This window comes from Bipolaris sorokiniana (assembly GCF_000338995.1).
Source record: "Bipolaris sorokiniana ND90Pr unplaced genomic scaffold COCSAscaffold_2, whole genome shotgun sequence".
Classification (NCBI taxonomy): Eukaryota; Fungi; Ascomycota; class Dothideomycetes; order Pleosporales; family Pleosporaceae; genus Bipolaris; species Bipolaris sorokiniana.
The window spans coordinates 1,009,335-1,035,941 of NW_006911896.1; the positions used below are offsets into that span (position 1 = coordinate 1,009,335).

At 51.3% G+C, this 26,607-nt stretch overlaps 10 protein-coding genes across 10 annotated transcripts; 5 read left to right on the forward strand and 5 right to left on the reverse strand.

The window, feature by feature from the left end:
* Positions 1-837: 837 nt before the first annotated feature.
* COCSADRAFT_79601 (uncharacterized protein) lies at positions 838-2,213 on the forward strand (the record flags this gene model as incomplete). The annotated part of the gene is made up of 5 exons (XM_007697693.1): positions 838-1,089; positions 1,139-1,287; positions 1,343-1,392; positions 1,442-1,737; positions 1,791-2,213. The coding sequence occupies 5 exons, from the start codon at positions 838-840 to the stop codon at positions 2,211-2,213; spliced, it is 1,170 nt and encodes a 389-aa protein (XP_007695883.1).
* Positions 2,214-2,789: 576 nt separating this feature from the next.
* COCSADRAFT_270275 (uncharacterized protein) lies at positions 2,790-4,962 on the forward strand. Its single transcript, XM_007697694.1, has one exon. The coding sequence runs from the start codon at positions 2,906-2,908 to the stop codon at positions 4,697-4,699; it is 1,794 nt and encodes a 597-aa protein (XP_007695884.1). The 5' UTR covers positions 2,790-2,905; the 3' UTR covers positions 4,700-4,962.
* Positions 4,963-7,310, reverse strand: COCSADRAFT_270274 (uncharacterized protein). Its single transcript, XM_007697695.1, has one exon. The coding sequence runs from the start codon at positions 7,117-7,119 to the stop codon at positions 5,227-5,229; it is 1,893 nt and encodes a 630-aa protein (XP_007695885.1). The 5' UTR covers positions 7,120-7,310; the 3' UTR covers positions 4,963-5,226.
* A 1,582-nt stretch (positions 7,311-8,892) lies between these two features.
* Positions 8,893-9,333, forward strand: COCSADRAFT_156673 (uncharacterized protein; the record flags this gene model as incomplete). Its single annotated transcript, XM_007697696.1, has 1 exon — positions 8,893-9,333. The coding sequence occupies one exon, from the start codon at positions 8,893-8,895 to the stop codon at positions 9,331-9,333; it is 441 nt and encodes a 146-aa protein (XP_007695886.1).
* Positions 9,334-9,540: 207 nt separating this feature from the next.
* Positions 9,541-12,507, reverse strand: COCSADRAFT_187218 (uncharacterized protein). Its single transcript, XM_007697697.1, has 5 exons — positions 11,831-12,507; positions 11,668-11,780; positions 11,261-11,617; positions 10,628-11,211; positions 9,541-10,577 (listed from the first exon to the last, which is right to left on the reverse strand). The coding sequence occupies exons 1-5, from the start codon at positions 12,215-12,217 to the stop codon at positions 9,823-9,825; spliced, it is 2,196 nt and encodes a 731-aa protein (XP_007695887.1). The 5' UTR covers positions 12,218-12,507; the 3' UTR covers positions 9,541-9,822.
* A 1,934-nt stretch (positions 12,508-14,441) lies between these two features.
* COCSADRAFT_33172 (uncharacterized protein) lies at positions 14,442-16,971 on the forward strand. Its single transcript, XM_007697283.1, has 3 exons — positions 14,442-14,993; positions 15,074-15,226; positions 15,281-16,971. Exons 1-3 carry the CDS (start codon positions 14,915-14,917, stop codon positions 16,483-16,485), a joined length of 1,437 nt encoding a protein of 478 aa, XP_007695473.1. The 5' UTR covers positions 14,442-14,914; the 3' UTR covers positions 16,486-16,971.
* Positions 16,972-17,623: 652 nt separating this feature from the next.
* COCSADRAFT_270313 (uncharacterized protein) lies at positions 17,624-18,337 on the reverse strand. The gene has a single exon (XM_007697698.1). The coding sequence runs from the start codon at positions 18,131-18,133 to the stop codon at positions 17,669-17,671; it is 465 nt and encodes a 154-aa protein (XP_007695888.1). The 5' UTR covers positions 18,134-18,337; the 3' UTR covers positions 17,624-17,668.
* A 3,593-nt stretch (positions 18,338-21,930) lies between these two features.
* On the reverse strand, positions 21,931-22,525 carry COCSADRAFT_108483 (uncharacterized protein; the record flags this gene model as incomplete). Its single annotated transcript, XM_007697699.1, has 2 exons — positions 21,931-22,317; positions 22,372-22,525. Coding segments are annotated over 2 exons (540 nt in total), but the record flags the coding sequence as incomplete, so codon positions are not given.
* Positions 22,526-23,251: 726 nt separating this feature from the next.
* COCSADRAFT_349630 (uncharacterized protein) lies at positions 23,252-25,409 on the reverse strand (the record flags this gene model as incomplete). The annotated part of the gene is made up of 1 exon (XM_007697700.1): positions 23,252-25,409. One exon carries the CDS (start codon positions 25,407-25,409, stop codon positions 23,454-23,456), a length of 1,956 nt encoding a protein of 651 aa, XP_007695890.1. The 3' UTR covers positions 23,252-23,453.
* Positions 25,410-26,052: 643 nt separating this feature from the next.
* Positions 26,053-26,380, forward strand: COCSADRAFT_156678 (uncharacterized protein; the record flags this gene model as incomplete). Its single annotated transcript, XM_007697701.1, has 2 exons — positions 26,053-26,063; positions 26,113-26,380. 2 exons carry the CDS (start codon positions 26,053-26,055, stop codon positions 26,378-26,380), a joined length of 279 nt encoding a protein of 92 aa, XP_007695891.1.
* Between the last annotated feature and the right edge of the window lie 227 nt (positions 26,381-26,607).

The window sequence follows — 26,607 nt, forward strand, 5'->3', positions numbered from 1 at the left end:
GAGGCACAGTCAGAAATGTTCTGGGTGACAGTGGGGGCGGGTGGCAGCTGCTGTTGGGTAAGTTGTACAGAGTGAGGTTTCAGGGTGGGACTAGTGGGATTGACGGGGGTTTTTTGGGACAAAGGAAATTTGTGGTTGGATCTGGCATGGTTTATTGAGGTGGGTCTTCACGATCGAGCAATCGATGTTCTGGATTATTCTTTGTTCCTTCTATGATACGTATATTGGGAGGCGTTGACACGGTACTTGTGTATCGGGTCATGTGGCTTTACTATGCCGCAGCCACAGGCAGGTTGTGCCGCATCTGCACGTGTCCGTTGAACTCCCAACCCGATATTGCTTGTTTGTGGTGATAGTTTGCCCTCTTTTTATGCACTGTAGATACCTCATAGGTCAAAGATACAGGTTTTACCGCTCTATCTCAAGCTTCAGACTATTTGCATGATAACAAGTTTTTCTGCAACCCAAGAAAAATGAAGAGCACATCGCGGCACTATGAAGTCTTATTCCAGCAGTCCCGCTGTCACCGACATGCCACGCCGTTTTTGTTCGCCCTGAAAGAAACACTGCAGCAGACACGGCATAAGACATTGGTCCGAATAAGGTTGCACTGCATATGTACGATCCTATCACCTTTTGACTCTCACGGGCTGCGTGCTTGAATGCCAAAGGAACTGTCCCCCTTTAGTAAACAACGGCCCATACAACATGCATATCTATCAGTAGCGCTGTCTCCCAAACAGATAAACCAAAGCTTGCAATATCGGTCACTCCCTTACTTTGTTATAACTCAGCATACTATCATTGAGTAAATCTCTACCAAATCCTACTACAAGAATGTACTTCCTCCTGCTATCCCTGCTTATTTCACTTGCAACCGCTACATCATTAGTCAAAGCACCTTGTAGCAACACCATTGCCAACAAGTGGATTGTCAAACTCAAAAACAACGTCGCTACTCGGGCCGCCGATGGCGTGAAGGCAGCCCTTTCCACAGAGCCTGACTACCAGTATTCGATGCCTGGCTTCCGAGGCTTTGCAGGAACTCTATCTGATGACGAGGTAGCGTTGCTACAAGCTTCTGATCAAGTAAGACACTCTTAGCATACTTGTGAAGTTTCTGTGCTGATTTTTATAGATCGAGTATATCCAGCAAGACGCTGAGGTTTACACAACGGCACTTGTCAAACAGTTGAATGCTACGTGGGGAATTTCTCGTCTCTCGCATATAAAGCCTGGCGAAACCACATATCTCTATGATTCCAGTGCAGGAGAAGGAACTTGTGCGTATGTTTTTATCTGCCGCCAAATTTTCTCTGTGTATCACTGACAAAGCGGAAAGTTATGTGATTGATACAGGCGTCGACATTACGCATCCCGAGTTTCAAGGGCGTAAGTAATAGTGCTCAGATGCAAGACTTGTACACTGACTCAGTAACAGGCGCCTTCTTTCTGGCAGACTTCACTCATGAAGGTAATTTTATAGATGGTTATGGTCATGGAACGCACGTCGCTGGAACAATTGGGTCTGCGACCTGGGGCGTAGCGAAGAAGACTATAATCTTTGCTGTGCGAGTACTCGACTCTAATGGCTGGGGAACGAACGCTGATGTGGTTGCGGGTCTGGAGTTCATCCTTCGAGATGCAAGAGAGCGTAGGGGAACGGATCAGTGTCGCAATGGGTTTGTTGTCAATATCAGCTTGGGAAGTGAAAAGCTTCCAGCTTTGAACGATGCTGTAAGTAGCTCTTGTCAAGTTATTGTTTGGCTGAATGCTGATTTAAATGCAAGGCCGCAGCTATGGTTGCAGAGGATCTCTTTCTAGGAGTTGCCGCAGGTAACGACGGCGTGCCAGCTGATGATTTCTCTCCAGGGTCTGAGCCTTCGGTCTGCACTGTAGGAGCAACGGCGGCGAACAATACACTTACCCAGTGGTCCAATCATGGTCCTCGGATCGATATTCTGGCTCCTGGCCTAGACATCACTAGCACTCTTCCCAATGGTGCGGCTGCCTCGTTTTCGGGTACAAGTATGGCAGCTCCGCATGTTGTTGGCCTTGCAGCGTATTTGCTTGGACTCGGGTCACCAGCAAAGAATCTCTGTGGTACAATCGCTGCCTTGGCGATCAAAAATGCGATCGATCAAGACACGCTTCCAAAAGGGACACCGAACCTGTTGGCGTTCAATGTAGCCCAGCCAGCCAGAAGCGTATGAGGCATTCATGGAGTGTTTGGGAGAAGTGAAGAAGTACAGGGTTGTTCGGAATTCACCTCAGCGATCCGGGATATTCCTTGTGTATGTGCGCAGGTGTCAATAGCATTGCCATTGCCATGAACATCCCTCCAATGCGCATGCCTGTCTGATGGATAATTCTCGAAGACACTAGACTCACAGCCACAATGCTATATTGCTGATGGCCGCTTGGCCCTAAACAACGACATAGCATAAGTAATCAGCTTGCAGACCGTTGCGTGAAACTCATTTTTGCCGGTCCGTCTCACGTCAGGCCCTGTCAGCGACAAACGGCCTATCACAGTCCAGTAATAAATTCTCCGAATTCCATGGCTATGCCAACACTTTTGCATGCAAACCGTAGCTTGGAGACCTGAGCCTTGTAACAGTGATGTCGCCCAAGCAAGTATCGCCGATCGGAACTTCCCCAGCCCTGCTGGCATAACGCGATCGACCAACCACCGGCAATCAGACGAGGGAATTGCGGGGTAGGGGTATGTAATAACAGGCTAGTCCAACCTGCACACGCGACTTTTCTCCAAGACCCAAGCATCCCAGCTTGATTGCCTCTCATACTTGATCCCACTTTGTAACTTTAAAATCTGTTAATCATTACAGGCGTGTAGTAGCACTCCTTTAACCACACGGCACTCGTCACCGCGGAACCACAAGTCATGTCGTCATACTTCGATCTCCCGCCACAGAAAGTGGCACCACCAGAGTGTATAGAACAGATACCTCAAGAACAACGGAAACAGTTGGGCCGCACTAGCAGCCTGATGTCCCCAGCCGTCGCTCAGATCCTTGAAGGACTAGGAAATGACCACTCGAGTAGCAGCGAGGAAGACTCTGACCTATCAGACGATCAAGAGAAGGGACATCCCAAATCGCAATCTAAGAAGGATATCAGCGCCCAGAAGATACAGCAAAAGAAGCAAAAGCTCAACTCGGCTCAAGCACCTCGGCCATCCTCTCTCTCCCCGAACAGAAGCAGAAGTCGCTCCAGGTCGGCAACCAGAAAAGTTTCCAATATGTCGTCATCTGCAGATGCCAAAGAAGCCAGTTCCGATAGACCTAAAAATAAACAACCACAAATGGCTCGCTTTCATTCTCTCCGAAGTATCCTTTTCCAGCAGAAGATCGAAGATCGTTTAAGGACAGCTACGCAAGAAGATTGCAAGAAGGAGGTCAGTGCTGCGGAGACGTGGCAAAATCAACACAAAGAGCGCCAAATGCACCATCCAACAACGCCCGAGAAACATGCGCAAGTGAAGAGTGGAATTGGAAGCAGGCTTAAGATGACGTTGCGGAGAATGACAACCAGGGATGCAGGGGGGATGGAGAAGATCAAGGAGGATGGGGCACCGGTTGAATTCAAAGATCGTCCGTCGACTCTTTCCTCGGAAAATGAAGAGAAACAACCGGAATCAAAGAAAGCAACCGAGAATGATGACGCCAGCATCAAGGATACCGATGTCGACGATCTTGTTCGATGGGTTAGCCGGCGCGGTTCGTCTGGTGAGGGTGAGGTGCAGAAAGATGACACTGTAGAGGGCGTCAAGGACGACATCGGCCAGGACAGCCTTGGTCATTCCAATATTCAAGATCCCGTTCACCATGCAAGAAGGAAATCGTCCACCAAAGACGTCCAGGATGCCAGTGATGAACACCTAGGATATAGCGACGCGCCCACAGAGTCTGATACTGAACTCTCGTCGGACGAGGAAGAGAATGCAGATGACCTTGTACGCTGGATATCGCATCGTGACAGATCCAAAGCCGGTCCAGTCAGGCGAAATCTGCAACGAGAAGAGCTGGACTCCGATGTAGAAGAACACTATGACTCGGACGTCCCAGAAATAGGCCGGTGGTACAAACGTCATGATGCTACCAGTGGAGAATCGGCAGCCACAACTCCGATCAAAGAAACATTTGAGCAGCAGCAGATAGAAGAAGAAGAAGAAAACCGCGGCCGACCTCGAAGCCGCGAATTGCCCGAGCCACCCGCTCAAGAGAAAACCCACCTTTCATCCTCCGATGTCGACGAGCTCGTCCGCTGGATAAGCAGCAAAAACCTAAAACGCCCCGATACTCCCCTTTCCCAAGCGCAAACCCAGACCGGGACTCCGGAAAGCACGCAAGACGAAAAGAAACAGGCTGTCGGTATGAGTCTGGACCAAGGAAGCTTGTCCCACCGCGACGTGCAAGAATTGATCGAGCATGTGCGCAAAACAAGTACACCAACAGATGACACCGCTCCAGACTCTTCCAGTATCGAACGAGGTGATCTGAAGAACATGCAGCGTGAGAATAGTCCGTCAACTCGCGATCCACAGCTGGAACTAGAGGGGAAAAGAGAGGATATCAGGAACAAGGAGAAGGAAGAACAGCTCGGTATGAGTATGCAGGATGCTAGTTTGAGCCATGGCGATATCGAGGATTTGCTCGCGCATGTGAGGAGCAAGTAGTGAGCTTTTGATGCGGGTATTTGAGATTTCAAGTGGGGAGGGGAGTTGAAGCTTTTTGGGGTACGGGATCCCACGGACACCAAGTGGGGTCTCCGTTCGGGGATAGTAGCGGGGTTGGGAAGGTAACGGACTCGGACTTTAATGATAGTGTATACTTGTGTAAGAAGAGGAAAGGAGTTTTTGTGAATTTTTTGATTGAAAGCGTGTGTATTTTCTTTTGGTTTTGAGAGACTTTGGGGGATAGATATGTAGTTTAGTAATGTATAGTGTAGTTCATAAGGATTCCTCAGAATATGCAGTTGAACTTTTACTCCTCTGTTGGTTTAAACATAAAACGAGCAGTTTTTTTTTTAAAAAAAACAACTTGGCTACTCATACATTAGTCTAACAAAGCTGAAAAAGAAAGTGTTGGAACAACACAGCTTTTGCGATGCCAACACATCGACTCCATAAACACCACCCGGGAAAAAAGAAAAAGAAAGGCCCTCCAACGGGCTATGAGATATAACAAAACGAAAGCAGCGCTCTCAATCCAGCGTAAGCGCATTAACCCCTTCAAACTGCAACCGCCTGAACATACTCCTGATAGTCCCACAATTCCTATCCCGCTCCTCATCACTCTCCCTCATCTCCGTCCTCATCTTGCCCAGCATATTCGTTCCATCCCCGCGATGTCCACCCTCCTTGATATTCGTAAAAAACATGCGTCGACCCGTCTGATTGAGGGGCTCCCACTTGGCAATGCTAACATCCTTGCGGGGAATAACCTGGTGCTCGCGGTTCGGATCGAGGAACTTGACAAATGAGATGAAATAGTCTGAGATTTCGTTCTGGCGGCGGACCATGACTTGGCCGACGGTGCCGGCGTGTTTGGTGCCAAAGCCGTTCTCAATGTCGACGCCCCACATGACGTCCCATTGGTATTGGTACGTGGGGACGTCGGGTGGGTTGAAGCGCGAGATGGCGTTGGAGGCGAGGTAGGTCGGGCAGATATAGCGGATGTCGCCTTGTGCTTTAGCGACGGCGTCCCACCATTTGCCGCTGTCAGGCCAGTGGCGGTCGTTGGGGTAGGTCTTCTTTAGTGTTTCGAGGTCTTCGTCTGTAAGCAGGGGGTAGTGGTCCTTGAGGTAAGATTTGAATTCTCCTTCATTATCGGTCGCTTTCTTGACTTGGTCGGAGCCTTCGTTGGAGGTGAAGCCGATAATTGTAGGGACTTTGGCATATTTGTTGGACAGTATAGCGGCAGGGGCGGGCTGGGTGAACATGCCGCCTTCGGGCTCAGTCGTTGGGGCCCACATCCAGCGGGGTGGAGTATTCCGACCGGGGAAGGACATGGGGTAGTTTTCGTAGTACAGGTCGCCAGTCTCGGCATTGCGAACGCAAGCAATATCTGTGCAGTTCAGCCCATCTGCAACCTCGTTCCAAAACTTCTCAGCCTGATCGGGTGTGAAGAAGGTCGGGCTCGCGGGAGATTGAGCGATGGCTCCGTGGAAGAGGCGCTTGCGGCCGGTGCCAGGGACATTGTAGTAGTTGTCACCCTCGTTCGCAGTCAGGTGGAGCATAACTGATGCACCACCCGCACTGGTGCCCATTATGACTACGTGGTCAGGGTTCCCGCCAAAGTAACGGATGTACTTTTGTACCCATTCCAACGCCGCCCTCTGGTCGCGCAATCCGTTATTGTAATCGCCGTCCTGCGCAATCTCTTTTCCGGAAAGAAAGCCGTAAATGCCGTTGCGGTAGTACATGGTGACTACAACGATACCCTTGTCCAGCTTGCCGTCTACGCCTTTTTCACGACGAGCCTTCTCTACCATTTCGCCTCCATTGCTGCGTCCGGGAAGATGGAAGCCACCACCGGGAATGTTGACCAAGACAGGGAGATCGTCGCCGGGCTCAGCATCGATTGGCGTGAAGACGTTGAGACTCAGGCAATCCTCTGTGGACCGGGTCTTGATACCTAGGACATCGGGTCCCGAAATGTCCTTCCTGTTCCTCTCTGCTGGGTTGATCTTCTGTATCCTCGGGCACATGCCCAGCGAGCCATCCCAAACCAAGGGCTTCTCTGCGCGACCGATGCCATATGTTCTGTTCACGGGCTGTGGTCCACGGAAACGGTTCTTGCCTCCAGCATCTGCAGCATAGGGAATGTTCCAGTAGGAACGGACCTTGTCTGTAGTGTTGGGCTTAATAGCCAGGTAGTCTAGTTCGACAATGTATGGATCTTCGGTGTTCTTCAACGGCGCAGAGAAGGGAGGGGCTGTAGGCTTCGATGTTAACGGCGGTATCCATTCGGAGCTGGGTCGCAGGTCGGGCGAGTACAGAAAGGCGAACGTGAAGGCGAGGACGATGGCAGCGGCGAGACCAAGGATAACGCGCCGGTCGAAGATGAGGCTCGAGTTGAGGGGACGTACTGCCATGCTAGGCAAACGTGTGGGGGCTACAAAAGAGTGTGAAAGAGAATGAAGGGTGCTGTGAAGAAGAAAGAAATCAATTCACGGCTGTCAAAGTCACGTCTGCAGCTGCACCCAGGGCAGCAAATTCAGGGACGCAGACGGGTGGAAGTTCCTCGCCGCTGTCACAGGCTTCCTAGACATTCTTGTTTCTGGATGCTTGGTTCTTGGCCAGCCAGACCGACGGAAGCGGCTAAGGGGGCGGCAATCGGCACCATGTCCTTGGCGCTGACGCGTATCGCATTTGGGCGAATCCCATGGCGATCGACACCTCAACGTCTGGTGCCTTGTTCAGAGAGAGGGACGGGGTGGACAGTCGATGGGTGGATTATGTTGGTAATATATGCACATGATCAGGATATCGGTGGTAAACTGTACCTGGTTTTGGCCGTTTGAGTATTTAGAGGTATTTTTGCATGGCGAGCCAAATACTTAATTGAGTCCCGAATAAAATCATCGCCTTTGATGAAGAATCCATGGAACCAAGTACATCGTTTCAGGGATGAGGCATTACTCATTACATAATGGTGTTGTATCTCCAGACAAGACAGACAAAAGCAACCTAGCCTGCATGGCACACAGGTCTAGCAAGTCGGTATCCCTTTAACCTTGATGTCGCGAACATTGCTTTTAGTCAAGTATTCAATCACTCTCCTTGTTACCTTGGGATATACATTCATGAAGCATATCAGTAAATTTGAGCGGATTGAGTGTCTTCACTACGCACATAGGCTTAAATTGATAAATTCCTTAAAAAAATTGTAGTATAACTACAAATGTTAATATATGAAGGGTAATGCCTAGAGCTCGCGATTGGGCAAGTCCAAAGCATCTGTTCTGTTAAACACTTTTTTGAATTATTAGAAGAAAGATCTCCTTGGCATCTAAAGTGTATCATTTTCGGGTGTAGGCTTGAGTATGCATTTGTCATGATGCAGTTGTACTGAAAAGAGAGGACTGATGCTACTGTCCTTGAGGCAGCGTTGTCGAGTATTTTTGTCTTCTCCTTCTCCTTCTCCTTCCCACTAGACAATATCATCCAGTGGAGGAGAATTCAAGCTTGATAGAGCATCTCAGGGAACAAACATGGCTTATTCTCTCTCTCTCGCTCTCTCATGGCTCAGGCATAGTTTTTACCTACATATTTAGCAATACTGTTTACCAAGTAAACCATCATACTAAGCTTCAGTGTCTAACAGTTTAGCTAGTTCGCGCTTGGTCTTCCATTCATCTCCTTCACCATCACCATCGAGCTCCCCACTCCTGAAGCTTTTCTGTACCAAGGGAGCTTTATCACGACACAACCTATGGAACGAAAGGTATATCAATTTGAACCATGTTATCTTGTAGCGAACATACCATATATCATAAATCGTTTCACCCAGTAAAACCTACCGCGATTCCAATATGTCATCTCCTCATTGCCCCAATTATTCCTTAACCACAAAATCCAGAACGTCCATACCAAACTCAGTCTCTCTCACCCTATCATCCCACCCAATCGACATACCTCTCTCTCACCCTATCATCCCACCCAATCGACATACCTCCCGATTATTCGCACGCCCCCATTAGCCAACCCCCACAATACCCTCTTCCCCCGCCTCTACCCTCCCATGCAGAACCAACCCAACACTCTCCACCGTACCGAACCCTCCCACCACCTTCCCCTTCTTCAAAAACTCCTCCATCCCCCCCTCTCTCTCACCCCTCCGCTATTTCCCCCCATCCAAAGCCAAAATGATATTCACACCAACCTTCGACTTCCCCCTCGAAACAATATCTTCCAGACCTACCTACCTAGACCCCATCCCCACTCCGCGTCCTCCCCCTCCCCCCGCCCTTCCCTCCTACACCTCTACACCTATCAATCCACCGCCTCCCGCGTACACCGGACAAGATACAAGCGCTCCATCGCAAGCACAGCAAGATACCACTCCGACAGCGCCTCTATCAGTAGCCGCAACAGGCGAAGCACAAACAGCTATCCCACGCACGACACCAAAGCCTGGGGTTTCTACACAGTTGGAAGCGGTATCGCCGCGAGAACTGGAAGCAGGAAGAACGGGAACGACAATGCCGGAGGCATGGCGCAAGGCGCTGGTTTTCCTTACATTTGTGATCATAATGGTGCTAGTGGGGGGTGCTCTTTACGGTGTCGTTGAAATACTACTACTGTGATTAGATTACAACTGGGATTAGATGGAGAAAGAGTAGCGGGGCGGTGATGAGAATGAAGGGGGGTAAGAAAGATGCAGAATGTGTGTGTGTGTGTGTGAGAGAGAGAGGAAGATGGCGTTATGATAGTTGTTGTGCATGTGAGAGAAGGGGTGCAAACTAACAATTCGGGATGTTGTAAAGGAGGTGGGATTAGGGGAGGTGTGGCTGGTATCGTAACGCAGCGGAACATACAAACAGTTGACAATTTAACAACATCCTGTTTTATTTTATAGATGGAATACACATTCATACCGAAACAAGAATCGTCGTAAGCGTGACCTTTTGCCTTCCATCCCCCACTGCACACATGCCACATACTAGACGCAATAATTATAGCCATGATAGTTGTTCAACAAGATAGGTTTGGGGGAAAAACGTTGGGGGGGTATATATTGACATGAAAATCAAGCTTGGAAAAATATCCACTTCCTACTCATAACAATCAAAACCTTAGTGGAACAGATCTTGCGCTGCAGCAGCAGTTGCTTGAGCCTGTGCTTTGGCAGCTTCGTTGGCGGCAGCCATGGCGGCAGAAAGGTCATTGTCTACTTTCTGCTGCGACGAGCTTCCCGGGCGGGTCTCGCCGGTTCCTTCACGCTCGCCTACTGCAGCTGCGGCGAGATGTTGAAGGCCGGCCATGTTGGGTTCAAGCTGAGGACTGGCTTGTTCTGGACCGTTGAAAGGGGGCGTGGAAGCCTTCTTTTGATGTAGTAGATCCCTGATGGCGGTTTCCCAGCCTAGTCCGTCAGAGCTGCGATGGATGATCTGGCCGTTAGATAGAGCATCGCTCATTTCTTTGATGCTGGATTGTGCGTCTACCTGTGTCTCGACTCGGTCGGACAGTTCGGTGAGCGAGGTTGCTACTAGTGCGGCAAATATATGGTGCAATGGAGTTATTGCGCCGCTCTTCAGGTTGTTGAGAAGCTCTTGGGTAGCATGAAGAACCTCTACAGAAGGAATATTTTGCAAGGAAAGCCTGGCTATAAACACTCGCAGATATTGATGTGCTAGATGTGGAGGTGAGTTTCGCGTCAGGTTGGTTAGATCAATGGATTGCTTGACTTCATCCAGCAGCCCATTGAGGTACTCGGATTCGGGAGTCCCGGGTTTGAGTGCAGAAAAGGCAAAAGGAGCTGAAGAGTCAACATTCGGTATGCTGCCTGCGCGGTTCACGTACGCTATCCGACCTACGATTTGAGCAGCACCTATTCATGGTTAGTAGCGTTCGGTTACAAACAGATAGACTTGTACTAACGGGCAAGGTAATAGCCGACTTCGCCAAGTGCCGTATAATCATCCTTGGAGAGAGTCCCACTGTACCGTCGAATCATCATATCCTTGGAGCGGCTTGACGCGTGAAATCGATCTAGTATCAGGGCAGTCCAGTAGACACGCCGCGCTGTGTGGTAGATCTCAAGGTCTTGCTCCTTGATCGTCGTCAGGGTCCGCGCATCATTGATGCCGGCGTCAGCAATGGAGGCTGAAATTCTAGCCAGCAATCCTGTTGTGCTTCCAACAATACCCGGACCAGGTCGGTCAGAGGCGGCAGCAAGTAGAATCATGGACTGACAGTATACCAGATGATTGTAGAATTGCCGCGAGCTATCCGAGTCATGCAAGCAGTAGCTAGCTGCGTCAACCGAAGTAAAGCATTGTTGGAGCAGCTGGTTGAGATTTATCTCGAGAGGTGGCAAGGCTTTTGAAGCGAGTGAGCGGATACAACCTTCCAATGTCATGAAAAAAGTCTCTCGCAACTTTGACGGACAGTTGGTAAGCCGATTCAGCTGCGACTCATGGTGGGGCAGAACTGGCAACGTGGGGTGTATGATGTTATAGTAGCTAGGGTATGGTCAGCACAGGCCATTTCGAGCACAAGGAGCACACTTACGCCTTGAGGGTTTCTTCGTTGGAGCCAGTGATCAGACTTCCACCCAAATTCATATCACCAAACGAGGTGCGGCGATTGCCATTGAGGGATGATTCTTGATCGCCTAGAGCAGGCAAACCGTGTGTTTCCATGGGACCGTTGGAGCGGTCTGGAGCAGTCCAATTCGGTCGGCTAAAGGCTTCGTGGAAACCCTCTGTCATGGAATGGGTGCGCTGGCGCTTGAACTGGGGCGGGCTCTGTGTGTCTGGGAACGTCTGATCTCCCATGGATCCAAAATCAAACGTATGCGCAGGGTTGGGAGGGTGATGGATTTGGCTTTCGAGCGAGTTGAGTCGGTCTGCGAGTTCTTTGATGTAACTAGACACTGTCAGCATGCTCACCAACAGACAAAGTGACGGACAACATACCCTTTGCTAGGGCCACGTTTCATGGGCTGTCGGCTAAACTGACATCGTGCTCCTGTCCTCTTGCAACTAGAGCACGCCTCGGGGCCGTTTTCACTGGTTGCGTCGCATCGAATCTACTTGATGTAAGCAGCAGCTATGGACACGCGGGCTGGGAGTGGCGCACCTTCTTTCGACGACATTCGTCGCAGGCGCGTGAGACTTTTGAACGCTTGCGGGTAGGGTCGTTGGGGTCGAAGTGGTCGTGATGGCCCTCCAAGCTCATGACGTGTTGGGCCATTTGCTGTGGAGAGTGCGTCGGACGGGCCGGGCCCTGGAAGTGCGGATGCGCAGCCATTGCCGGGCCCATGTGCGCCATCTGCTGGTACTGGGGTTGCTGGGGGCCAGGTGGATGCATCATGTCTCCTCCTTCACGCAGCTGTTGCAGATTCTCTTGCAGACGCAGTTCGGGATCCGTCAACTGATGTTGGGGCGCTGGTGGTGTGCCGTTCTGGTTCGCGTATTGGCCTGGCCCTCCGCCCATCTGCGCGTCGGGATCCGCGTAGCCAGCCATGTTGAAGCGCGTCGTACGGAGAATGGCAATCAGGTGGTGCAGTTGTAGGTTTTGGTGGAGACGGCTGCTAAAATGGAGTACGCGATCGCGCGCAGGGCGGGTTGATGTTGTGGTCAGTCAAGAGAAACGGACGGTTCAGAAGCGACCGAGGGAAGTTGTGCGAGCTTTGCGATTTTTGCGCTAGCGTGAACCATGGCATGAGGGCAGAGGTGCTGGTTAAACATGAGGAGGGACGGCAACAACATGGTGTCGATGGGTGGAGCATACAAGGACAATTGACATGTCTTTTGCCCGCTGTGTTGCTCGGAAGCTACTGACTGGGTTGGTGACGATGTGGTCGCTGTTCGGATTATCTCTTCCACCGTCCGGGACGGCGACTGGAAGCACCAGGCTCGGCCATTGTTTGGAGAAGGGCAAAAAGTTTGACCAGTTTTTTCCAACGGGTACTTCCGGCCAAGACTACGATTACTGAGCACACGGCTGCATTTGCTAGCAAGTCATTCTGATGAGGACTGGAGTAGCTAGGGAGCAATGGCAAGTCTCATGTCGCGCTATTCGCAGGGTCATGTGTGCTAGTAGAGGCTTCCCGGCAGACAGAGGAAGAGAGAAAGTTTGGCGCAATGGCAATTCAGAACACAAGTTTGAGCAGCCATTGTGGGCCGAGTGCAGGTTGGCGATTGAAGCCGGTGTCAAGACGGACGATTGCAGGTGACCGTGCAGAGCAATGGTGTCGAGATAGTCGGCGTCTAGAGCATTCGTGGATTGAGGGGGCAGGTGGGTTGTAGGGTGGGCAGGCTAGGGATAGTACGCACATGGGTGCACATGTCAATTACTACATAGATAGATGAAAACAACCAGACAGACGGAGATGGAGTGCAGCTTGGGCCCCGGGCTTTTTTAGAACAGAGCCATGTCCGGTAAGTAGATATGTATGGCAATTGTACTTGGGCAGTGTGTTGGAATGGCTAAAGGACTTGGCTCTGTTGGCCCTGCCCTTCTCGGAGGCACACAGCAAGGGCAGACAGCTCCGACGTGGGCCCAGGGCAAGCACGGCCCACCAGGTGTCTACACCGCACTTGGAATATGTACTACGTATGTGTACTATACATGTGCTCCATGGACGGGCCGTCGACACTGGAGCAAAGCTTCAAGGCGACCGGACCATGGCCTAGTTGATTCGACGCCGAGGCACGAGGGGTGCAGGTGCACGGGGAAGCAGTCAGCGTGGCCGCGCACCCCCATTCACCTACCCAAATGCATGCGCCCGTATATATACAATACAGAGATACAGTGGGCATTTTGTTTCATGGAGCGCACAGCCTGTCACGTGCAAGCGGCTAGTTGATGATAATTGTGCTAATTAATTGAAAGCCAATTTGCGGCCTCGGGCCCGTGACAGGGCTGACAGGTGGCGTGGTACAGCCATGGAGATGGCCGCACGCATAGCTGGTCGCAAGCAATGTACCTGACAGAGATGAAGAGGGAGAGGACATGTAGTATAGTGGATAGCGAAAGGTACATGTTGGAATCCATGGCAGGTCCTGGGGGACACGACGGGGTGCAGCCAATGGCGGGGGAGGTATCAGCGGCAAGGGAAACAGGCTGACTCGACAAGCGAACAGCCTCCGCCATGAAACAGGCGGTGCGTGGAGTGCCGCATAATTCATTCGACAAGGCGGCCGACGAGGGGCCAGCGCAGCACGAAGGGGGGACGCGTAGTCAGATGGCCGACCGAGGGGGAGGGACAAGGTCCGGTGCTTTGTGGCGGGCATGGAGCGCCTAAGCAGCAGCTGCTGCAGGTCATGGCCCCAGGACGGCAGCATAGTAGGCGTACGGACACATGGATGCTATCCTGGGCCGGGATGCGGTGAGAGGGACGGTGGTGTTGGCCTGCTGGCTCGCTGGCTGGCTGGCTGGCTTGCTGGCCGCCTGCTGGGTTGCATGCAGGCCAGGGCAGAAGGGGGCAGCGGAGGAGGAGTACGTACTAGCAGCTAGCAACAGTCCCAGGGCTCGAGGGTCAGAGGGTGCAGAGAGGGTGCAGAGGGCGGATTCGCGCGCTAGGCCCCATCCGGCCACGACTGCCCGCCGTCGCCATGGCTGATCGCGCCTGCAGATTCGAGCACGCAGCGTCGCAAAGGCCCGAGCGCCCTTGCCGATGACGCTAAGCTCCACAGCCAATTACACGCTCCACAGCCCCGTGTGCCTCTGCTCTTAACCTGTTGCTCCCGCTCTCCCTCTGTTCTCTCACCACTATCGTCCACCAACAACACCATACAGTACACTGGTCTGGTCGTACCCAAGGAGCCCCGTCTAACGCTTTCGGCCAGCGCCTCCTGCGCTCGGTTCCCCTCTGATACTCCATCTCCACTCTCCTCTCTGCATCCTGTCGTCCTCCGGTCCTGTCCACGGCGTTCACGGTCCTCGTCCAACTTCCCTTGACCAAGATACCCTCTGGCGTTTGAATTAGCTTTCCTGCTCTTCGTCCTATTCCTTGCATTCTCCTTGTTCCTCTTCTGCTTCGTCTTCTGCATCGCTGCCCTTCTCGTCTCGGCACGCCGGCGCCACCCGCTGCCTGTTGCGCTACCGTTTGTTTCTGTACATCATTTTCGAGCCCCTTGGCACTTTTGCGCTTCACCCACTACTCGGCTATTCCCAGCCCACTGCCACGACCGCTCTCGGCCGTAACCTCTCTCCGGTATGCCTGTTATCGATGGAGAAAAATGGGCTTGCTCGTCCTGCATCAAGGGTCACCGAGTGAGCGGTTGCAATCACACGGGTATGCACATCCACACTCGCATGCATTTGCGACATAACCCTGTGTCTTGACACTCCGCGCTAACACACCACTCCTTACAGATCGTGATCTACACCATATCAACCCTAAGGGCCGTCCGGTCAAGCAATGCGAACACTGTCGCGGTGCGCGCAAGTCCAAGTCCCACCATGCCAAATGTGACTGTGGCGACAAGAAGGACAAGGACTCGCACAAGGATAAAAGCGAGGCGAAGAGTGAGCTCATAGCTGGCTTGGCCGTCCTCGAATGTTTCTGACCTTTACTTTTAGCCCACGACAACCGATGCCAGTGCCACGCGGGTGGAAAATGCCTGTGCGGCACCAAAAAGGATGACCTTGATCTCAAGGTGGATACTTCCCGCCAGACTCTCCACGACGCCCGTGCCAAACCCAAACTGACTGGCACCCACTCGGAAAGCCATCTGACCGTCTTTGCAAACGGTCACCACAAGCCTTGCCATCGCAACAACAACACTGCCCACGTCTCTGGTATGCCCTATAAGATCCCACGTCCACACACCCTGCACGGCCACTCGGCTTTCGCTGCTTTGTCGCAAGACAAGAGTGCTCGCCCCCAACCAGACGTCCAGACGCAACGCTCCATGGATACCCTGTCGCTGTCCAACAACGAGTTTCATGCCATGTTTGGCTCCACGCCGCGATGTGCCGACAAGCCTTCCGTCGCAAATGCAAGCACCAGTCTAGACGCCTTTGCTTTCAACGACATGTTCAGTAGCCAGGTTGGTATGTTTTCCCAAGGTGGTGATTCTCCCGACAGCAACGTCAGCGATACGTTTTCCAGCCAGCAGTGGCCTTGGATGACCAACACAATGACGCCCGTCACTGGCGCATTTGCAATGGGTAGCCTGTCGACATCGCCTTCGCAAGATTGTCTCCCAAACCTGGACAAGGACTGGACTGGCTTTGACCCGCTTTGGTCTGCAACAGACCTCCCACTGGACCCGAGCAAATTCAACGACGAATTGGCTCAGCCGATATCGCATAGCGGGGAGTCCAAGCAAAGCGGTCCAGGCCTTACTGTCGCTTCGTCTACGCATTCTGAAATTGGCGAGGGCGGCTTGTTTAGTGACGTCGACTTCAAACCCCCCCAATCGGCAGCCAGCGAATCGCTGTTCTGGGAAGACACTCCTGCGTATCGCTTCAATCCCTCGGTGCCCAGTGAGCCTGTCAACGTGCCCGTGTCCATGGCAGCAGCTACTTCGGCTCCAATGACCAACATGCTTGGGTTTGAGTCCATGTACGCCAAGAGCATTGCTGCTGCGCCCGCAACGATGACGAGCACTGCTTCGTCGGACTTTGCTGAGGCTGGCGCAATGCAAATGGGTAGCCTTTATGAAAGCGGGCTTCCCATAGACCCGTGGCAACTAGACCAGAGCAATGGTGCATTCAGTGCCATGAACAACAATGTTGACATGTCTTGTTTTGGCAATAACAACAACAACAATTGGTTCTAGACGCCTGCGAGGGAACAGTCAGCCATGTTGGCTGACTGTTTCTTTTGATGACGCCATGACTGATGACGCTGCTGGTGCGCAATGATACCAAGGCCTAGGCAATGTCTATCCCTATCTTCTTTTTTTGGCCCTTGTGGCCGTGCTTTTTGGACCCTTTATGGGTCGCCTGTGTATAGTTTCTGACCTGGCGCGAACCCTGTGCTTTGATCTCCGTTTGACATTGCTAATAGACGATGACCTTTAAGCATTGCCTTTTTGGTGGGAACTCGGTGGTGGAACAAGCATGCAAGCGCAAGCATTGGTACATACACTGGAGAGGCGGGTGGTTTTACTGCATTTTTGGGTTTTTTCTTTCTATTGCTGGTGGCATTTTCATTTTACAAAAGTATAGACACTGGCCCTTGGACGAGGCACCGCTGGGCCCTTGAAGAATTTACATAGAGCATAGTCCAATAACAGTCTCGATGCACGTTGTGCGCGGTTGGCTACTGTGTGAAGTGATGGACTGGAGACGTTTGCCAAAGAGTGGTGCTCTAGAACAAAGACGGGACTGGGTGACATTGTCGGGGCTGCAGGGCGTATGCCACCTAGTCGCTGCACGGCTATGAAGTTCGCCAGTCTTCTCCTCTCTACCAATACCTGTCCTGCATGCCAAACGCGGGACAGACGCAAGCCAAGTACACGCAGAGATTTTTGCTGACTTAGGTTGATGAATCGATCAAGCTGCGTGCGCTAAACAACGCCCGTCGCGGCTAGCAGAGGTCGCAGGCAGGTGATAGTTGAACACATACAGCGCACTTAACTGCAGTAGCAGCACCACCACCACCGACGAGAGCAGCACCATGTGCCACGGCCGCTCTTAGGCTGTCAAGGCTAATCAGCGCTTCAAGGGCGATGGTGTCTTGCCAGAAGGGTAGCCGCTTACGGCAACGGGACTTCGCTGAGCGCGGCTGGCAAAGATCCGAGGATGAGGTAGCCAGAGCGGCACAATCACGGCACCAGCACAGCCCACTCACCACCCCACGACTGACGCGCTCACTCACCATCCGACGCCCGCTGCATGAGTAGCCACAAGGCACAGAGGACCATGTTGCACATGGCCCCTCCCCCTCCCCCCAGACATACGCTGCTGTTTCGTCGGGTCCAAAGGACCGACTGCCTGAGCCACTCTGTCGTCAATGTCTTACATGCATCCTCGTCTTTGGCCGCAACTCGAACAGGAACCGGGCCAGAGGGTTCCTGCGAACCGCAAAGAGCAAATCACAGAAAAAGCAATAGCCCTCTTGTTCCTGGTATAGTTCCCTGTGAAGCGAGAGAAGCGAACCGCGTGGGGAGTCGCGCCTTGAGGAAAAGTACAAGCGTTCCAATGGCGAAAATCACTCATGCAAAAGAGGAACCCACAAGGACAGCATTTCTCTAGCCGCAACGGACACGCCCGCTCAGCACACTGCCTGTTTTGTGGGGGTGCGCGAAACAGTGCGCATCCCAAACGCTTGTTTGCATGGCTGTCGACATCCTCGGCCCTTGCGGATTGAGGCGAGGGAAAGGAAAAGGCTACAAGTTGCCGTTTGCTTACCAGCGCCTGAACAGGTAGTGGCAGCGGCCATTGACCCAGAAAAAAAATCGAGCCCACCACCCCCATCGTCATCCATCATCGTGCCGACATCATCCCGTTGCCCACCTGTCCACACAGAACACAGAAAGTAACAACCCCAAGAATCGCTATCCCTATCGAACAACCTTCAGCTTATCCTTCTTGTTTCATCTACATACCTCCCCTCCCCTTGAACTTACCACACTGCCCATTTCCCTTTTTGAGTTTGTCTCTGTTCTCGGAGAATACCCCTAGTCCCAACTGTTCTCTCTAGCTCATGTTTATTTATCCTCCAAACACAACCCAAAAAAATTACCTAGAACCCGATCGTCCACCGCCTCACGGCCCTGGCTGGTATGTGTATGTGTTGCGCAGACCCCCATCCACCCTTGTTCGACCGCTACTGATCGGACCCTTGCTCGGCATCTCTCTCTTTTTACGTGCCAAAAAATGCCCTTAGGTCTAGTCGATCACGAGTCCCTGGATTTCCAAAACTAGGCCTTTTTTTTTCTTTTGGGGATCATCGTTGTAACACGACAGACAACACGTGCACACTCGCAACTTCTGAAGCGGTAATACAGCCGCCAGTGAGGCGGACATGATGTCAAAGGTTGTGTAAAATGAGTGGGGGGTTGCGGCGGCTCTGGCTTCGCAATGCGCCAGCGCCAGCTGACTCGGTTGCGCGCTGCGTAATCGAACTTGTGCTTGCCCTCGACTCTTGCTTGTAATGCGCTTTGTGCGGTTGGCTGATTGGAAAAGAATGCTCGCGTTACTCACTCTCTTTCGGCACTACTTGCTCGGTTTGTCATTACCTTTCAGGTTTCTTTACCGTGGGGCCCTGGTATATCACCCGATGGCCAGGGGTCACCCACCCATGGATTACTGTGGCTTTGAATCGGCATCATCGATGCCTTCGTGTGGCTGCACCGTAGCATCGGTGTCTGTGGGTGGTCAAGGACATGTGCCTTGACAGACGCAACCTTCCGCGTCAGCAAATCCGCTACTACTCGCCATACTAGCCAAGGCCTGCTTATTCCCCTTTCCCCATCTACTCACGTGCTGTCATTCCACCTCTCTTCAGCACAAAAGTTGCATACAATCGTGACGTTGTGTCCACATCAGGTCACGTCCAGGCACATACATGCTTCGTATACGCATGTATGTCCGTTAACCCAACACACCGGTACCACCCTGCGTCATCGGCCATTGCCTTGATTCCTTCCTACTGCGTACGTACATGCGTGAATGCACCCCATATCTTTCCACTACTAGAACTCTTCTCGAGAAAAGAACCCCCTCCCCCCTGACAGGCACACGTTGGCATCCCCAACACGAAGCTGGATCGTCATTCGTCAGCGCGTATTTCCGCACGGTGCCAGGGTAGTATCGCGATATCTCCGACCTTCGCCGCCTTCTCGGGACAACACACATAAGCGTGCATTGCGGGAGGTGAACGAACGAATAAATGAAACCTTCTTTGTGAAATACAGTGGTTGATTGTGAAGCCTGATGCTGCGATACCTACGTCCACACCCCCCCCCTTCCTTTCCCCCATCTTCTAGCGAGCTCATTTATACTGGGGTGTAAAATGCCCTACTACCATCTCCGCTCTCGGTGCCCTCAGTCCAATCAGAAAGCCTCCCCCCAAATTGCTAACTTTTACTCTAAAACATTCAGTAACCAACCACCATCACAGTATCATTTCAAACGAAAAAAAAATCAATAAGATAACATATATAGTAACGCTAAGTTTCACTGCACTAAAATTGTATGTCTAGTAAAAAAATATTCTCTGAGTGATATTGTAGTAGCAATTGAGGTTGGTGGAACGTGAGGCGGCTTTGAGACTGTTATTCGGTGCTGGGCAAGTCTTATCTCCGACTTTATCGGTCGACCGAGAGGGTAGGTATGGACGAGCGGGGGTGAAGGTGGGCATTTTAAGTGAGGTCCAGGGGAGGCGTGGGGTTTGTTGGGATGGAGCTGTGTTGGCGCAGCGGTAGTGCTTGGTATACCGATCTTGGAATAGGATTTTTTTGGGGGGTGGGGGGGGGACTACTTATGGAGAATACAGAGATGACTTGGCTTAAGTTGGTGCGATAGTATCGCGGTGGTATAACGACAGAGCAAGATAACGAACGGTATAGGTGTAAGGTGTATCTTGAAGTCTGGTTCTATATCTCATCGTGCTAGTTTTATTTTTTCTTGGATGAATTTCTCCGGAGGAAGTATTACAGAATCTGCATTAAAAACGATATGAAAAAATTGCAAGTAGCACTATAGTTATCTGCTTATTCTTTAATTTTTTTTTAAAAAAAAAGAGAGAGAGAAATAATCTAAAGCCTAATACCATCTCCTCACCCATATCCACTTCCCCAGACTCCACAACCCCCGGCATACACACACGCCTGCACACTTCTACCCCACAAACACACCGGGAATAACAAAAAAGAACCAGCATCATCATCCTCTGCTGACCTGCATACCAGACCCACAAAACATCCACGCCTAGTATGCTAAAAGCGCCGCCGGACAAATCGCACCTTTGTAGTGTAGCTACTCCGGGACCTGCGTCGTTAGCTGTATGGATGCGGGTAGTAGAAGGACTGGGAAAAGGCTGTTTAGAGCGCAAAGACAGTAAAGAAATATATCCGCATTGATGGAGTTGCAAATATCAATTTCGTAACCAGATAGTCCTAAAACAAAAAAAAAGGGGAGGGGGGGGGGAACCTCAAGAACACCTGAAGAGCGAGAAGGAGGGAAAATTATAATTTCTTACATGTCAGACAAAGACCAAAGCGGAAGAAGCATGGTATATATATATATATATATATATATAATTGTGTATTACTGAAAGGGAATAGATTCAAAATGGAACGGGGAGTTGGTAGTTGGGTAATATGCAAAGTTATACTCTATATAGCATTGCCCTTGATTACGATTCAGCCCGCAAAAAACCTCCATGTTCTTCATTATTAACACGAGACTCCTCGGTCCATCTGCCAGCTGGCTAGTTCATCTGCCAACATTCCATCTTCATACACACACATTAATACCGGCATACGTGAAAAAGAGAATACAATCATATATTACATTTACATACCATTTCCCCCCTCCCCATGGTATTCGTATTCAGAAACCCTTCATACATACACACCCTCTTTCCCACAATCCTACCTACCTCAATACCTCCTCCCCAAAACTATCTTGATACACATACGTCTCCGTCGTCGTCGTCGTCGTCGTGACGGGTGCCCCCCAATTAATCGGCTGATACCCACTAAACAAGCTATCACCCAGCTGATACCCAGGTTTGTTAAAGTATGACGACATGCGGCCCATGAGGACGGGAGGTGCGGCGTAGTCGTCTTCTTCGTAGTAGTATTCGTCGTGTGAGATGGGTGGTTGGTAGGCGGGTTGGGTTTGCCAGTAAGGGTGTGTGGAGTCGATGCTGAGGCTGGGGTTGCGGCGGCGGGGGGAGGGGGGAGGTGAGGTTTGGGTTGTTGCGTTTGTGTAGGCGGGTTTAGGGAATGAGGGTTGGGAGTGGCGGCAGCCACATGTGCAGTGTGAGGGGTCGGGTATGGTAGTGCGTGGTGGTTGGGCGGTGGCCGGTTCTGATCGGGTATTCGTATTCGATGTGATTTGCAATCGAGGTGGCATTGTAGGTGTGGCGAGAGAATCTGTTCGTATAATTTCTTGCTCTTTCCCAAGATTCGAATCGAATTGGCGACCTGTTCGGTTCTTTGGCGATAACTCGTCTTCCTCTTCTTTCACGTTGGGACCCATGGCACTCCATTGCGAAAGGTAAGAAGGGCGCACTGGCTGGCTGGTCTGCCCTTCTATGATTGTATCTCCCAGTAACGATATTTCCGAGTTCGTCCTCGAATTCGTGTAGCTTAGACTGGGCGGCCGGCTCGTTCGCTGCGAACTTATCGAACTCGATCTCTTACTCCGCCTCGTCTCGCTCATAACACTGTCGGATCGTACACTTGTTTCTGACAACGGCCGCAGAAAAGAAACCGTCCTCGACCTCCTCAGCGCTTGCTTGTCATGCTTCTCCTCATCGTCTGCTGGTGCTGATTTCCTAACCTCCGGCTCTTTGTACTCCAGCTTTCCATTCTTATCCGACGCAAAGTACTCTTCACCACGACCGAAAACCACCTGGAGGGAGTCGAAATCGCGTATTATACCGTCGTTAGGATACAGCCAGTCTTTCAATGCAGGTGGAAGTCCATAGCCGTCTTGCTAGTGTGAGTACGGAGTTCTTCCTCATCGTCATATTGGTAAAAACCCACCTTGTTTGTACTCTCCCCCCTTTGTTTTCCAACAAAGATAATATCGCTCGAACGCTCCGAACGCGCAGACAATAAGGTCATCCAGACTATCCGGGTGATTAGGATCTTCGGGTATCTCTCCCAGTCGCTTATACAGCCGTGTCGAGGCGTCCATAGTGTGTTGCTCGTGAGACGCCAACGCTGATGCGTAAGAAATCGCTTGTCGCAACCTTAGGTGTGAATTACAAATATTAAAAAAAAAGCCAAAAGCACTAGACGAACTTTCCAGAGGATGCAGTGGAGTTCCAAAGTTTAATCAAAAGTTCCAGTTGGTATAATGGTCCAGCCAGTTGTCAACCCAGCAAACTGTCCAGTTCAACGCCCTTCACAAAAAGTCCGCTAGTCCAACCAACCATAGTTATCATGACTCTCCTATTGGTTCCATCATATTTCTATCAGACCACAAATGCTGCAGCGTACTCTTGGACTCGCATGATATATTCCTCATCCGCGACGTTGGCCTAAAACGTGCCGGAAGTTCTGAAGCAGTGGCGACATCCTTGTCAGTTTCATATTTTGGTCGGCGGTTGGGGCCGCAGCCTAAACAGTCGGGTAGACGAAGATCCACTCAAAAGTTAGTGGCCACAGTTGGCGAGTCTAAAGGTAATGTGTGCTTCGAGAGGCGAATTTGGTGTTGTGGGTGGATGTTGTGACGGAAGAGCGATGGAAAACCGCGCAGTGTAGGTGCGCTCAAATATACTCTCCGTAAATCGCGCATCGGGTACGTGGCATGTCCGCCGATCACCCCGAATCTGCAAAGTACAGGAACACTAATATATGATGTCTACCTTCACCAAAAGGATCGAGAACTATGCGATCATCTGCTGGGTGGATAGAGATGCTGGGAGAAAGTTGCGCGTTGATGAGTGAATGGGAAACTTTTCGCAACCATCGAATTCGGCGCGCATATATCCCTCATACGAAATTCTTCTCGGAGAAAATCAAACTACTGAACTTTGTACCGAGACCATTGTTAGAAAAATGGACTTCTCTATGGAATCCAAGAGTACTATACTTAAACTGTATTCTCCGCAACATGCCATTCACTTCTTTCTTTCGTCCCTCCCCCTCGTATTCGTATTAGCGCTTCCCTTATCCTCCTGACTGACCAATTCATCAATCTCTCTAAAAAGCGCAGATGTAGTCTTCCTGCCAACAGTAGCAGATCTCGACCGATTCGGCGCAACAGGAGGAGCAATCTGCCTCCCTGAACTAGACATGTTCCTCTCTCTGCCTACGTACCCTCCACCTATCCGATTACTCATACCCTGGTTACCCTTTCCAGTTGTCATTGTTCGAGCGAGTGATTGACGACCCGGCCCAGGACCAGATTGTATTGTCGGTCTAGGTGATGGGCGAGCTAAGACAGGTTGCTCGGAAGATGAGCGCTCCCTTTGCTGCCGAGCTGAGGGAGGTTTCTGGTTAGATGACTGAGATGTCGACCTCTTCGCTGAGATTTGTGAGTTTTGAGACGTTCTAGAGGCTGTAAGCCGTTGTGAAGAAGATGCTCTCGCGGGACCAGACACTGCTGGGTCTTCCCGTATAGACGGTGCCCGCTGGCGTGGAGGTGTTATTGGTCGTTCGATGAATGGATTCGATACAGTCTTCACTGCTCCTAGTTGTTGGGGTCGCATTGCTAATGCCATTGCCTGCTTCGTTTTCGATACCGCCAGAGCCAGAGGTGCTGGGGTGGGAGACGGCTGAGGTTGTACACTGGCGGCTACTGGCTCTTCCAATACCTCACCATCATTGGAGTACATGGAAGACGTGTTGCTATTAACACGCGATCTATGTTCATCTGACCGTTCCCGTACTTCGTCTTTTGAATTTTGTGCTGCTGCCATGGCTTCAAATTTCAGGGCTTGTGCCAAAGCTCGCGACCCGCTATTTCTATTAAGCTTAGGCGTAGTGCGACTCTCCTTTGTAGGCGGGGACTGTGACACTGGGGGCGAAGATTCTGTTTCGATAGGAGGCACCCGAATCGTGTTATCTGGTGTCGACTGGGGTTGTTCTGGCTCGGAAACAGACTGGCTCGTGACTTGCTGATCGTCGACATCTGGCACATTGGTATCTTGGACTGTAATGACGGGACCGGCAATTGGCTCTTCACTCTCTGCTGATTCGGGCTTTTCTTTTGTCGCTGGAGTGTACGCTGGCGGTGGGGTGGGTACTCTGAATACCAAGGATTCTATCATAGGGGGTGGGTTCTCAAAGATCGACTTTGGAATCTTCATCGGCCTGTACTTGTATGATTCTTGAGCACTTTCTTTTGACGCTTTCTCATCTGCTACACCGGGATTCGATACCAATGGCTCTGGGGCAAGCGGCTGGTCTGTCGGCGCCTCTTCCTTTGTATCAACAGCTCTGGTTGTTGTTTGGTCTAGCTGTCGTGCGTTCATCTCCTTTTGAAACCTCTTTTCCTTTCGACTCAACTCAATCTCCAATACTCTTGTTCCAGGCTCGAGCTTTGATTTCAGTCCATCGTCGTCGAGGTCAAAATACAATCCCCATAGACCAGGCGCTCGCTCTACTGCACACCATCCCTCCCAGCCACCGAATGTCATCCGGCGATCTTGTCGTGTACAATCAAATGGCCCGGTGAGGTTAGGTTGTGCGTCTGCGCGTACACCATACTTGACTTCGCAGGTCTCTTTGTCAATATAAACCCAATTCATAATCGGAGCAACATCAGTGATGGTCGTGACAAGGCCTTCGTATTTTGTGTCCGGGTAAGGCAAGTAATACCCGGCATATGGATGCCCAAGCGGGCTTCCATCTTCGGTTCCAGTATCAATCCATAGTTTTCCGTTCCTCAGAACGACCTGTCGCCCGTTGATTTCTCGGCTGCGATTGGATGACTTGACGCATGTTGCGATGAGATTGCAACGACGAGCGCGATGCTCTTCCCTCTTTTCTTTGGACTGGGACTGGCGTATTGCTTCCTGTGAGCCAAGTAGGCCTGGGGCTGTAATCGTTGCTATGAGAATTGAGAGGACCATCTTGGACGTTGTGCGTCCAGTCGGCGGTGTTTGGGGCGGAGTAAAGCGTGGGGGCCTGGCACATTCGCCATGGCTAGTGAACCGCAATCAGCATGGTCTATGCATGCTATTGCTACTGCTTAGTGTATATTGCCTCGCGACTACCATGATCTGATGCTCGTCTGATGAGGAATAACAATGTGCAGGCTGAGACGCGTACGTTGGACCCTGACAACCCCTTGTATGTTTCAGCTTTACACGCGCCACAACCATAGCATGGCACGAACCCAGACTGTTCATGGAACCGCTGTCGATCTTCGCGTCTGGATGCAGAGACTCGTTTGTGCAATCATGCTAGTACGAGACTCGAACGATAGTAGCCCATCTCAAACGCAGGGAGTGCCGCACAAGCGGTTTCGGGGCCTCAACCCAAAGTGGTGCAGCAGCAGATAGGAGAGCAGCTTGTGGTAGTTAGAGGCCTCAGTACATACCCGTATATAAGGCAAACATATGCCACTCATTAAAGGCCAGTACAGTTGACCTGCACCGCCTTCTCCCATTCTACATTCATTCGACAAACGGCCTGGAGCCCATCGAACCTGAGAGTCCTGCATAATCCTTAATACCAACACCACTCTCCCCAACTCTACACTTCAAACCCAACATGTCTACCATGTAAGCTGCATCCTGACCAGGGTATTCCGCATGTGCTAACCGGTGTCAGGGAATCCACCATCCGCCCAACAGGCTACGGCTCCGACTCTGAGAGTGATGGTCAAGCATCCGGCGGCCGCAAGGTCTCTGCCAACGTCGGACCCGTCCCGTCCTCCGCTACACTCAACCGCCCGGCAGGCAACATCATCAAAGGACCCGTAGACGACAACGGAAAGCAAAAGGACGCTGCTTTGTTGATTGGAATCAAGCTGGATCTGGAGGCGGAAATTCATCTAACGGCAAGAATTCGTGGAGACATTACGATTGGATTGTATTGAGCTATTTGTAAAATCGGAGGGAAAAAAGGTTGACGCAGCCTTGAGCGGACGTGTAAGACATCAGCGATTTGATATGCAGAACTAGCAGTGGAAATGGTCCACTTATTGGCTACCCGAGCATGGGACAAAAAATACGAATGATAGAATCTTTTCCAAACCTGTTCGCAACATTTGTGTGTATCGTTGCCTATGTGGTACAAGAAGTGCTGGTATCACGGCGGAAAACA

Excerpts from the sequence above, each read along its gene's own strand:
- COCSADRAFT_270275 (XM_007697694.1), top strand. The coding sequence starts at position 2,906 with ATGTCGTCATACTTCGATCTCCCGCCACAGAAAGTGGCACCACCAGAG.
- COCSADRAFT_270274 (XM_007697695.1), bottom strand. The coding sequence starts at position 7,119 with ATGGCAGTACGTCCCCTCAACTCGAGCCTCATCTTCGACCGGCGCGTT.
- COCSADRAFT_187218 (XM_007697697.1), bottom strand. The coding sequence starts at position 12,217 with ATGGCTGGCTACGCGGATCCCGACGCGCAGATGGGCGGAGGGCCAGGC. Across the intron at positions 11,781-11,830 it reads ACGAATGTCGTCGAAAGAAG|ATTCGATGCGACGCAACCAG; the intron begins GTGCGCCACTCC and ends TACATCAAGTAG. Across the intron at positions 10,578-10,627 it reads AGTCGGCTATTACCTTGCCC|GTGCTGCTCAAATCGTAGGT; the intron begins GTTAGTACAAGT and ends AACCATGAATAG.
- COCSADRAFT_33172 (XM_007697283.1), top strand. The coding sequence starts at position 14,915 with ATGCCTGTTATCGATGGAGAAAAATGGGCTTGCTCGTCCTGCATCAAG. Across the intron at positions 14,994-15,073 it reads GAGCGGTTGCAATCACACGG|ATCGTGATCTACACCATATC; the intron begins GTATGCACATCC and ends CACTCCTTACAG. Across the intron at positions 15,227-15,280 it reads GGATAAAAGCGAGGCGAAGA|CCCACGACAACCGATGCCAG; the intron begins GTGAGCTCATAG and ends CTTTACTTTTAG.
- COCSADRAFT_270313 (XM_007697698.1), bottom strand. The coding sequence starts at position 18,133 with ATGACGATGGGGGTGGTGGGCTCGATTTTTTTTCTGGGTCAATGGCCG.